This window comes from Nicotiana tabacum, chromosome 8, assembly GCF_000715075.1.
Source record: "Nicotiana tabacum cultivar K326 chromosome 8, ASM71507v2, whole genome shotgun sequence".
Classification (NCBI taxonomy): domain Eukaryota; kingdom Viridiplantae; phylum Streptophyta; class Magnoliopsida; order Solanales; family Solanaceae; genus Nicotiana; species Nicotiana tabacum.
Genome location: NC_134087.1, coordinates 157,546,513 through 157,558,952, shown reverse-complemented (window position 1 = coordinate 157,558,952; position 12,440 = coordinate 157,546,513). Strand labels below are relative to the sequence as shown.

Here is a 12,440-nt window from a genome sequence, read left to right as displayed (position 1 = left end):
CTTTATATGTTTGTATGACTACGTGAGCTTCGTGAATCCTTCCAGAGATCATGTGTAGGTTTTGATTCCTAGTTTGAGCATGATATTTGCTATTGTATGGCGTATCCGCCTGATCTAAGTTGTAGTTGTTCACGCATACACCATAGCATACTATCTTCTTTAGCCCACAAGTATATCATTTGATATTCGTTATTCGTATACATGTATTCTTGTACATGTTTTCCGTGTGATGGACTCGTTTGGCTGCGCGTGAGTGGTCCGTGCAGGTTGAGTTATTAAGGCACGTGAGTTGTTCGTGCGATTATGACACGTGAGTTGTCCGTGCAGCATGTGGATAAGGATCTACCCCCTCATCCTCATGACAATCAAGATGACTTCCTCAGGCGAACTCAACCTCAGTCTTAGCATATACACCTTACTGGATAGAAGGAAAAAACTCTTCATAGAATCCCTCATAAGGATCACACAATCTCACACCTCCTCATAGGAGATAACCCACATATTTAGATTCCAACCGACATCTCTCTATGACCTCATCATGGTCACAACCACTATGCAATCAATTAACCTTCTTGAGTCCATACTCATCAACCAGGTACAAGAATCCGCTTTACCCCACAAATGAACAACTAAAAGATCTATCACTGCATCTGCTTCCAAGCCTAGACGACATGTCGCGATGATATTCAAACATCCATATACCTTTGCAATGCATCCACAACATCACACACCGTCAGTGCATATCTAGGTCCGAGTACTCAACATTGCACATGAACCGAAAAAGAAAGGAATTGGAGATTTAGGCTTTAAGCTGAAATAAGGTTTCACGATAATGCAAGAAATAAGGGAAGTTTCCTAGATGTCCTATAGCCCCTCGAAGATAGGTATGGATGTCATCATACCGATTCGCAAGACTCTACTAGATACTTACTCATGACTCGTAGAACCTATGGACCTAGAGCTCTGATACCAACTTGTTACAATCCAAACCCCCAGCAAGTCGTGATAATACCTAACACAACCAATTAGGTAAGCCAAACAATATGTTACAATTACAATAAGAAATCATCTGTATTATAAATAAAATTGCAAAAGAATTCAATACAACTAACCCAAGGACTGGTAGTGCAAGCCATAAGCCACTATAATATAGATTTACAAAAGTGATGAGAGAAATAAATACAATATTTGTTTGAAGTTTACATAAACAGAAATAAAATCCTAAACTACCATGAATAAAAGGTAGCTTGAATCTGAAATGTTGGTACGTCTCCAATGCAAGGTTTCATCTTTCATAGCTACTCAGCTGCAAAATCTGCACGCAAGGTGCAGAAGTATAGTATGAGTACAATCGATCTCATGTACTCATTAAGTGACTAATCTCAGAGAAGTAGTGACGAGATTTTTAAGTCAAAGATACTCACTTTGCAGAACTTGTACAGGTCAATAACATGTATAATATAACGCAAATATTCCAGAAAGGCAATTATAGAATAAAGAATATCAGCAGTAAAGGCGCACAACTGGGATAGGTTAATAAACAACTCTACCAACTGAAATGTTCAACAAATACAACTTGCATCAACCCTGCTCATAAAAAGGTATGCACAATATAATATGTGTGCTCAATACTCATAATGATTACAAACTTGTACCCAACATGATCCGATTTTGTATCAATTGTCAAATAACACGTTCAAGAGAACCTTTCAATAATCAAACATATTAATGCATGATGACACCTTCCTTATCACGTCAATCTGATATGCTACCAACAACTCAACAAAAACATGAGATATCAACTCCACATAGGTAAATCCATTTTGACAACCAAAGCATCAAATAATAACAGAGACATAGATTAGCATGTTAAATGCAATACAAAAATCACGTAGAAATGCATGACTAACATAAAGGATTCACATGCATATTCAAGAATGTCACCCTCGTACACCATATTTCATCACAATAATAATATCCACCCTTATCGCTCTGCCCCCGACACAATTATATCTACCCTTATCACTCTATTATGACACAATAATAATATCCACCTGTATCACTCTGCACTCGATACAACAACAATATCCACCCATATCGCTTTGTCCTAACACAATAACAATATCCACCTGTATTACTCCGCACTCAACACAACAATAATATCAATCACAATCGTACTGTAAAAACCTCGTGCCAACACCCAACCAATCCCTCTATTATGTCCCGATGTGAAATAATCACAATAATGCAAAAAAGCTAAATCATCATCAAAGACATATGCTCATAATTTATCAACAACATGCACAAGGACATGGAAAATAAATGAATGCATATAAGGGCTCAACATATAAAGCATGACTACGGCTAAATCAATTTAGCAACCAAGTTCAAGTATTCATACAAAGGGTCACATATTTGTCATAGAGTGCACGCGTCCTAATCAAGACACAGCACAAGAACAAGTCCAGATATATGTTCATAACATACTTAACGTCCGAGGCAAGTATAACATAAATATCAAGATAGTTCGTCATGTTCAAACTAGACACCAATAGCCTTGATATTAGCTCTAGTATAGTTTATTGTGCTCACGTAGTTAGTGTTAATCAATTGAATAATTCATAGAATCAAGTAGAACACACAACCAAACAAGGCATAAAGTAATCTAAAATCTACCCCGAGCATGAATACCCATGACATTTGTATATATGCTCGTCACCTTATATATACATCACCCTCGCATGTAGTAAACAATAACAAATATTAGGACAATTTTCCTCAACCAAAGTTGGGCAAGACACTTACCTCAAACAAGTCAAATCAATACTCTAAAAATGCCTTACCATGCAAATCGAAGTGTGAACGGCTTGAATCCAGTAAAAAATAATTCAGTAGTATCAAACAAAGCCATCGGAATCGCCAAACGATAAAGGTCAAAACTTTAATCAAATACTCAAAGTCAATCAAACAGTCAACCTGGACCTGCACCCTAGAACCCGACAAAAATAACAGACCATGAACATCTATTCCAATACGAGTCCTTAGATACACGTTTCATCCAAAACCAACTCCAAATCGGGGTTCAAATCTCCATTTTTTATTTTAGATTTTTTTTCCAAAACTCTCAATTTCTATCTCTTAGATTCACCAATCAAATGCCAAAATCAAAGATAGAATCATGAATAATAATGAAATCCAAGAAAAGAACACTTACCCAATCTAAGTGGGTAAAAATCCCTCAAAAATTGCCTCAATCTGAGCTCACAATCTCAAAATAATAAAATATGAGCCAACCCTCGAAATACAATAAGCTACCAGTGATAACACATCTGCGAACAATAATGGCACACCTGCGACCTTGCATCTGTGAGCTCATGCTCGCATCTGCCAACCCAGTTGAATCTGACCAATCTCGCATCAACGGACAAAGCACCACATCCGTGGCTCCGCATGTGCGAACAAAGCCTCGCAAACTACTGCTCCCAAATGCACACACAAGTATACATGGTCAATAAGTAATATAATAATGATTAGAGTGTCGAACCCACAGATACTTGTGTTTAATTACTACTAATTTTACTCAAATTGTTATTCAGTCGAGTCAATCAAAGTTGAATTGTGTGATTATAACTAAGTGATGGACGTAACAATTAACTAATTTAGCAAGCAGAAAATGGTTGTTGAAGTAGAGATAAATATTCTAGGGTTATGATCGATTCACCAATCCTATTGTGTTCTAGCCAACTCTCTTTTTCATGCAATTCGCTCATGGTTTCTAATTAATCGAGTAAGTGTTCTCGTAATATCCTCCCGAATTATTACTTGCCTATTCAGAATAGATTAACGTCTATATTCTTATGGAATCAATCTATCAAGAACGCATTAAGACCACGTTATTAAATTGAGCATGATGATTAGGTATACTCTTATCCTAGCCACAAATCCCCCCCACCCCACCCGAGTTAAGATCATGCCCTCTTCAATTCTTCTCTAATCTAAACGTAGCTTTCCCAAGCATAATTCAGATAGTTGATAGAACTTGATCGTTGGCCTGACAATCAAGCAATTAAACACATAATTGAAGAAACAACCATATAATAGCGAATTATAATCAAGAAAAAGTCAACTTCGGACAACAATATTTATGGTTAAATCACAACCCCAGAGCTAATGGGTATTAGCCACTCATGGTAATGTTAAGCAGTTTCACAAGTGTTTGAATTGTGGAAATTCTAAGAATAATGAAGAAAAACTGAGAATTCTTGCTCTTGAGTGTTCCGTACTTGTATTTTTCTCTCAAAGTGGTGTCCCTCCAAAATAGGTTTAGACTTCTTTTTATACGAGTTAGGGTCGTGTAGGGCCAAAAAACTTTATCCGAGCGAACTACGAAAAGTCCCTACCCCCAGCGTCCAGGGCAGCGCGACGCATTGGGCTGGGGACCCAAATTGTTCCTTCGTTCTCTTTTTGCTTCAAGTCGTGCACTTCATCCCACATTACGTTCAGGTGACTCCTACACATAAAAATATCGCGAATTAGCATAAATCATTACATTAAACATATAATTTTCACGAAATATGAGTAAAATGTGAGGGAACATGCATATAAATACATATACTTTAAGCCAAATATCATAGACGTGCCCTCGCAAAAGTGACCTCTCATATTAGATCTCAAACTCGCATGTGCGAACAGAACACCGCAAGCGCGCAACCTCGCAACTGCGCACCCTATCTTCTCTTGAAGAACAATAATCATCTTATTTCTTTCTAGAATCATGTATTAAGTGCCGATGGATGACTTAGTATTAAAATGGTAAGAATGAAATGAAGGTGTTCAAATAAGTAGTTTGGGAGAAAGAGTTGAAACGTGAGGGGAATTTCTCCTGAGAATCCTCGTAAATCGTAAATTCAGAGTTTCTGTTTTGTAGTAGTGTCATTATGTGGGTGAGTGTTTCCAAATTATCAGCAAAACATAAACTTTGCTTTTCTCCCGAGTCACGTGTGCCCCATTTGCGTGCCACCACCCTACTTTTATTCTTGGGATTTCGGGATCAAAGTATCTTAAACAATTGCCTCTTCCTCTTCCATTTCCTCTTCCACGTCCCAATTATAATCCCTTTATCTTCTAATTAACCCATTAAAAGTCAGCTTTCTTAACTATTCATTCTACCATTTTCGCAGCTACAAATTTCCAAATTGACCCAGCTTCTTCAAATTTCACCACCACCTTCTGCAAATCCACTAACCATCATGGCTGAAAAGGTACGACAATTCTCTCTTCTTCGTTTCATTTTCTTCCTTTTTAACTAGTACCGTAAAATCATCTTGCTTATGACTCCCCATTTCTGTTTCAGTTTCTTTCTAGTAATAAATTTATAATTGCAATGAATTGAATTTCAATGAATGTGTTGTTTTTCTCTTGGTATTAACACGAGCATGTTTAATTGATATTACTGAGAATTTTGTTAGATTCGTTCTCCATGAGCTGGAATGATGGTTGCTTGTTCTCGATTTTGATCTGACTTCTCCATTTTCTCCCAAAAAATGCTAAGCCCTACACAATATATAGCTGATATTCTTGGACTCGGCTTGTATTTCCATGTTCTTTATTCTAGGTAGTCATTTCCCTATTCCTTATTGTGATGATGGACTTGGAACATCATAATTCAGTGCTTGAATTAAAAATAATGGGCCTAGTAATATTGTGAATAGCACTAATAATTTGGATGATGCAAAATGTAAAGGAACTGAGACTATAGAGAAATGCTCACTGACAACTAAAGGGTCTGGCTTGAAGAATTAAAGAAGGAAAAAGAGGGAAGTGTACGAGGATGAGGATAGTAATATAGAAGCAAGGTTTGTTAATTGATGATCCTAGGATGGCTATGGGGTCACCTTTTCTTGGTTGGACGGTCTCGGATAAGAGTGATGATCGAAGTTGCAAGTCTTCCACTGCAGCTGGAGCTAGTAAGGCGAGGCACGAAGCACCTTTATACATAGGTTATGCATCTGATAAGAATGGGCTAAGTAGTTTGAGTAGGAAGAACTTGAGTATTCCAGCTCAACAAACTCATCAGGGGAAGGGTCGGGCTGATACTAATAAAAAGCCTAGAGGAGAAAAGATCAAAATCGAGAAGGAAAACTCTCATTCGAGCTTGGAATCTGACTCACGAAGCTCCAATTTTCTCTTTGTGCAGGGTAGTAATACGTCAACGAGCAACAGTACAGAAGGTGGAAATTCAATGAATCATGATGGAGAATTGAACAATGAAGCTCAGGATAGCGAAAGACCTGTTGATAAGGAACTTCAGGCTGATCTTGACAGACAAAATGGTAAGGAGGTTGGAGGTGTGTCTCAAGAAGATCTAACTGCTGAGTCATCTCAGGAGGTTAAGAATGAGAAGAGCGAGAATCACTGCTCATCCACAGATCACGATCCTATGCTGGATCCAAGCTCCACCCTCCAGGCTGTTAAGGAAACACTTGAGAGAGGTAGGTCTGTAGTTCTTGTTGAGTATTCCAATAATAGGTCTGTAGTTCTTGTTGAGTATTCCAATAATAGGTCTGTAGTTCTTGTTGAGTATTCCAATAAAGTACTTCTACTTAGCTGATGCATTTCTTCATGGAGATGATTAGTTATGCTTGCATCTTCAGTATATTGCATGAATTGGATAACTTTTTGGTTAAATCTATTTCAAACCCGTAGCGCGTAGAATAATGTCTATTGTGAACTTCAAAAAGGAATAGAAAGGTGGAAATTATCAGAGTTCTTAGTTGACAGCTTCTTTATGCCCTTTTTTTCTTTGTCTTTCTTCCCCTTTGCTATTTTTCATTTTTTGAAAATGGTAAACCTTCCCATACTCCCCTGCCCAAGAGGAAGCAGCGGCCCTTTGCCATTTTGCGCCCGTTCATGACTTGAGCTCCTAATATCTTGGCTTTAAGTTGGGTGCTCCTCTTATAAAAAAAAAATATCTTGGCTGGAAGTTGGGTGTGCTTGGCATCTGGAACAGCCTCTTTTATCTCCTGTTATTGCAAGTTTAATTGAACTTCAATTTAATGTTTGAAAAGTTTGGATATTATACAAGAATATGTGATTAGCATTGTTGCTGGAACAATAAAACGCAAGCCAATAAGTCAGGAGGTACTGTTGATAAACTGAACTACTATGTGTCTATTGGAAGATCTTAGTGTTGCTAGCTTCCTCTTCAAGGATATATTATTCATTTGTATTCTATAGTTGGTTTTCATATCTTCACCTTCTATAGTAACTTTTGTATACTTCCTGCTCTTCATTTGGCCTTTAAGTGATTCTTCAGCATTTTAAAGTTGGTATGATAAGTTCGGGGTTAGATCATTTTTTCTGGTACGTACATGGAAAAGAAGAAAAGTGAATGCTTTCAAATTTTTCTATCTGTGGGATTTCTTAGGAGGAAGAGGTTTAACAAGATGTCAGGATCGACATTTGGGATAAGAGTAGTGCATAATCTGGTGGTTATAGAATTGACACTAGGTGGGGAGAGAAGTGGCCCTATAAAGAGCCCTTGTTTTATTTTAGTTATTGGCTGTAGGATAGGGTGGGAAGTGAAAATTTGGGATAAGTCAGTGGATCACTACTCACGATGGGGTAGTGGAATAATATTGAGTTACAAGGCTCATATAGTGGATGAATAGAGCTGGAACTACAGGGTTTTCCAGCAGCAGAAAGATTTAAATGGAAAAAAAGAACATGAGGGAAAATGAAATGATTATCTCAAAATTCTTGTAATACCAAGTCAACCATATAGGGAACTATTAAAAAAATTAGCACCTAGGCTAGATCTTTTGAGTACTGTGAGCAAGTTATCAGACTCCTAGAAGGAAACACATTAAACTTAATTCTAACTTGTTGCCTTGTTTTGTTGATAGTGTTTCCTGCTTTAAGAAAATGCTAAAGCTAAACTTGTACTAGAAGTAGGGTATTCACCTCTTTATTCACGAATCAAATGATCTCTATATTTTAACTTAAGACCTATTTCTACAACATGCTGTGAATTACTTTAGAATGCGGAACTGTAAAATCAGAAATAAATATAATCAGAACTGCAGCTTACTTAACCACTATGAAACATAAAAGAGATTTCGAAAGTACACTGGGCAGTTCCTGATGGACCAAAATGCAATTTATCTGTGTTCCATAGCCTTTACTTTAGGCCTCCAAAGCTTTTCACACTTGTCCAGCAGACACTTATCAGTAAAGAAAAAAGAAAAAGAAGCTTCTTGTAGCTGTCCCCATGTTGTGACTGCAGCTATAAGTACCTTCCGCTTAAATATATAGCCTATTGGCCTTTCTAATTGCGGTTGGAGAGTGCCGTAGTCCAGTGATTGTTTTTATGCTTTGTCAAGTTTTGATTAGACTGTATGTCCTGTATTGCTGAATCTAGGCCATAGGTATAATCAATAACCTAATCCACTTCCCTATGAAAAACTCAAAAATGTTTCAGAAGATTCGTTTGATAAATCTCTTGTAGCAATAGTCTGATTGCTGTTATAAATAAGGAACAAATCTTCAGCTTAAAGCATGTGCACAAACAGCGAGGAGCACAAGTTTATGCCAATTGAACTCCCTCTGTTTCAGTTTATGTGAACCTATTTCCTTTTTAATCCGTTCCAAAAATAATGTATACTTTCTAAATTCGGAAACCATTTAATTTAAACTTTCCGGTATACCCTTAATGAAAGGTTTTTAGAGCCATACAAATACTATGACAGTTTTAAGATCGCAAGTTTTAAAATAATTGTAGCCACACAAATGTTATGGCGTGTTTAGGACCACATGTTTCTAAAGTCTTCATTTCTTTTTTAAACTTCGTGCCTAGTCAAATAGATTCACATAAAATAAAAAAGAGGGAGTATCATTTTAAATAAGGTTGTCATCGTCCAATATTTTTCCTGGCTTATCCCCCAACCCAGTCTATGCATGTATTTATCTCTGACAAGCATGGATATATGCTCCTTCATTGTGTGACGTGGCAGGCCAATAACCATCCTTCTATGGCTTCTTAGATGATTTCAGCTATCTTCTTCCCCTCGCTACGTTTCTCCCGAAACTACTTAACTCATTGATCCCCCCCTCTTTCCACAGGCTGAAAATCTTAATTTTCTCTCCCTTGGTTCCTCACTTAGGAAGAATCAAATTCTGAAAATCTGACCTTTGGTATTTAAAATATCTATATGGATCAACATCATGATGCAAGTTGAAGCTTTGCAAATAAGGATCTCTGAAAGCTTAGATTACCTCTGTAAAGCACTTTAACTTGCAGGTTGCTGGTGCGGGATCTGTGAGAGAATTGAATAATATTTCCTTCATAAGCACTGCAATTCTAATGCTAGGAGTCTGTATTTGTTGTTACAGTTGAACTGCACTTGGTAACGTACTTGGGCTACAATTGGTCTTGAATGTTGTCCTTGGGGGTTAGTAACCCCATAGCAAGAATGGCATTCATGCCCACGATCTGGCCGCTGAGGGTTTACTTTATTGCTTAGTGAATATTCGGGTCTTAATGTAGTATTAGCCTGGTGTTCTGTTAAGGGCTCTATGCAAGAGAGACGTTACCATGGCATTGAGATTTCAACTTCCCTTTTTGGCTCCAAGAACTCCTCCATTGTGTGATGTGATAGGTCAAAAACCAGCCTTCTGTGGCATCTTAGATGATTCAGCCATCTTGTTCCTCCATCCCCCTCCCCCCTTCTCTCAGAACTATTGAGCTTGTCAATTCCCCCACCCCTCCTCTCACGGACTTGTCTGACAAGGCCATGTAATTTGGATATACTCCCCCCCCCCTCCCTCTTGTGTGTGCGCGGATTCAATAAAAAGAAAGGATCCTTTTCATCTAGAGTTAATTTTGAACCATCATCTAAAGTACCTTTTGCAAAGATCAATTTACCTGTATGTAAAACAAGAGGAATAGCATGATGAACCAAAAGTTTATTATGTTTAAAATTATAAATTAGTATTTTCTATCTGAACTAGTCATTATCAAATCAAAACGATTATGTTAAGAAAATGTAGTAGATATGATCTTTCATCGCACAAATGGACTAATTATGATTTATAAAAGTGACTTATTTGGCTATAGAACACTCTCAAGTAAATAAAAGATGAGTTCACATGTTTGGTTGATTCTTCTGCAATTATTTTGTTTAATTTGCCTGTTCAATCTTGCCACATCAAAGGAGGTCTTCCTTTGAAACAGTAGATAAAGTGGACTATGCAGAGGCAAAAAGTGCTATGTGAGCTTGATAGTTATGAGAAGGCTTCATTGTTTCCAAAGAATCTAGTGGACAGAGGCCTAAGTAGCTCAGGGTCTCAGTTAACTCACCATCTTATTTCCATGTAAGGATGTGTTGAAGTCATTAGTGTTGGATCTAAAAGCATATTTGGGACTTTGAAACCATTGACCAGCTTGTTTCACTCTCATTTTTCCATTGCATTTGGTTTTCCTTTGTTTGAAGGGGAGCCTTGGCGTAACTGGTAAAGTTGTTGTCATGTGACCAGGAGGCCACGAGTTCAAGCCGTGGAAACAACCTCTTGTAGATTTGCAGGGTAAGGCTGCGTACAATAGACCCTTGTGGTCCGGCCCTTCACCGGACCTTGCACATAGCGGGAGCTTAGTGCACCGAGCTGCCCTTGGGTTTTCCTTTGTTTGTATTAGCATAGTCCTCAGGGTTGCCCATGTTTGTTTTTAACAAATTTGGTAGAAATATAGTTCATTCTCTATTTTCAGAAATCAGTTACTCGTTGGAGCTTCATTATCCAGTTGCGTTAGTTTAGTTGATGCACTTTCTCCGCAGAACTTTGGAGATTCAGAGAAATTGGAAACAAAGATTTTATCATTGACCAACCACTTCAGGATGTTGGAATACCTTCAGAGTTCACTTCAGGTGGTGGAGATTTCCCAGGACCGAGCACATCTGAGCCGTCACAATCCAGGAATGGCATGCAACATTCTTTTGACTTGGATACTGAAGTGGTTAGCTTAAAGCAGAATGTGACACTGCTGCAAAATAACTTGTATGAAGCAGCTAAGCTGGTTAAGTTTAAGGAAGCCAGGGTTACCGAACTGCAATCCATCTTAAGTAATTGCTCAGAGAAGGAAGAAAAGAGTGTTGGAATTGAGTCGCATGAGAGAGCTAGAGATATTGAAATTGAGCTTGAGGGTCTCTTCAGACAGAAAATTGAAGCTGAAGTACAATATTTGACTATATCAAGAACAGTTGAAAAGTTGAGAATTGAAGCATTTAAACAAGTTAAGCTCTTGGAAGAACAAAAAACATTAGCTTCAGAACAAGCGCAGGTTGTGAAAAATCTTGGAGATGCAGAATCAAAGGCTGCAACGCTTAAAACACAGGCTAAGAAGTTGGAAAATTGCTGTGAAGATATCATGAGCACAGATGAAATGCTAAAACTGCAGAAGAGAGTCTGGAAGTACAGCACCTGTTTTTTAATACAGTTGGTATTGCTGGTAGTCGGGCTGTTTCTCTTGCAGATTTCACCTGATGATGCTGAAGTTGTACCTACGTAACTTTGAGAAGTGAGCTTTTGCTTCCAATTTTTGTGTTGCTGTTACCATCATTCAGCAATATTAGTTCCTTTTAGATGTTTGTAGATAGACGGAACACCTGGGTTTTTTTTTTCCGCTAGTGGCTGTTGAACTTATTTTAGCAGCAAACATAGAAGATGATTAGGTTGCTCGTGCGTTGGGATGCTGGCGTTGTTGATATTTTGATCATCGGGTAATTGTGGAGGTACCCTAGGTTGTAAAGCTCCTAAAAGTTTCTTAATTTGGGGTATTTGGTTATCCATCATTTTCTAGTGTTTACTTATCAGAAAATGACGTTTCATTTTCCGTCATGCCCAAACGCATGAATGCCTGATGGGATTTGTTTGAAAGGTGAAGTTTCATTCAAATACAGGCTCTATTTTTTTGTGTAACATTTATGATAATGCTAGTGAAGTAGCCTGCGCTTTGCACGGTTGTATTAATTAGTCATTGGTATTGCTATAACTATATTTGAGATGGAATATACGAAATTTTTCATGATATGTTAACTAATTTTATATAATTTATTAAGTTACAAACACTAAAAAATTTATTAGATGTACCGCATTTGTCATTACATATTTTTTTATTAAAAGATAAAATAAAAAGAATATGTGTGCACACTTATGTGCAACTTTAATATATGATTCTTATTGTACTTGTTATTAATTATATGTGCTCAGATATTTTGATATATTTATTTCATTTAGATTAGATGGTAGAACTTTTGACTTTTTTAAAATTTAGTTAAATTCAAATAACATAAAATGAAATGGGAAACAAAAATATCTAAAACTGAAAGAACAGCAATCAAAGGAAATAAGTGAGTAGTGGGACGCAAGGAGCGGTGTCACTCCACTGA

The 12,440-nt window shown here is 37.4% G+C and overlaps 1 protein-coding gene across 2 annotated transcripts; it reads left to right on the top strand.

The window, feature by feature from the left end:
- Positions 1-4,697: 4,697 nt before the first annotated feature.
- Positions 4,698-12,076, top strand: LOC107761294 (WPP domain-interacting protein 2). Of its 2 annotated transcripts, none has more exons than XM_075219817.1 (4): positions 4,698-4,812; positions 5,181-5,261; positions 6,197-6,491; positions 10,830-12,076. In XM_075219817.1, exons 1-4 carry the CDS (start codon positions 4,810-4,812, stop codon positions 11,558-11,560), a joined length of 1,110 nt encoding a protein of 369 aa, XP_075075918.1. In that variant the 5' UTR covers positions 4,698-4,809; the 3' UTR covers positions 11,561-12,076. The 2 variants fall into 2 exon arrangements, with proteins under 2 accessions (XP_075075918.1, XP_075075916.1); XM_075219815.1 differs by lacking the exon at positions 4,698-4,812 and adding an exon at positions 4,839-4,943.
- Positions 12,077-12,440: the final 364 nt, after the last annotated feature.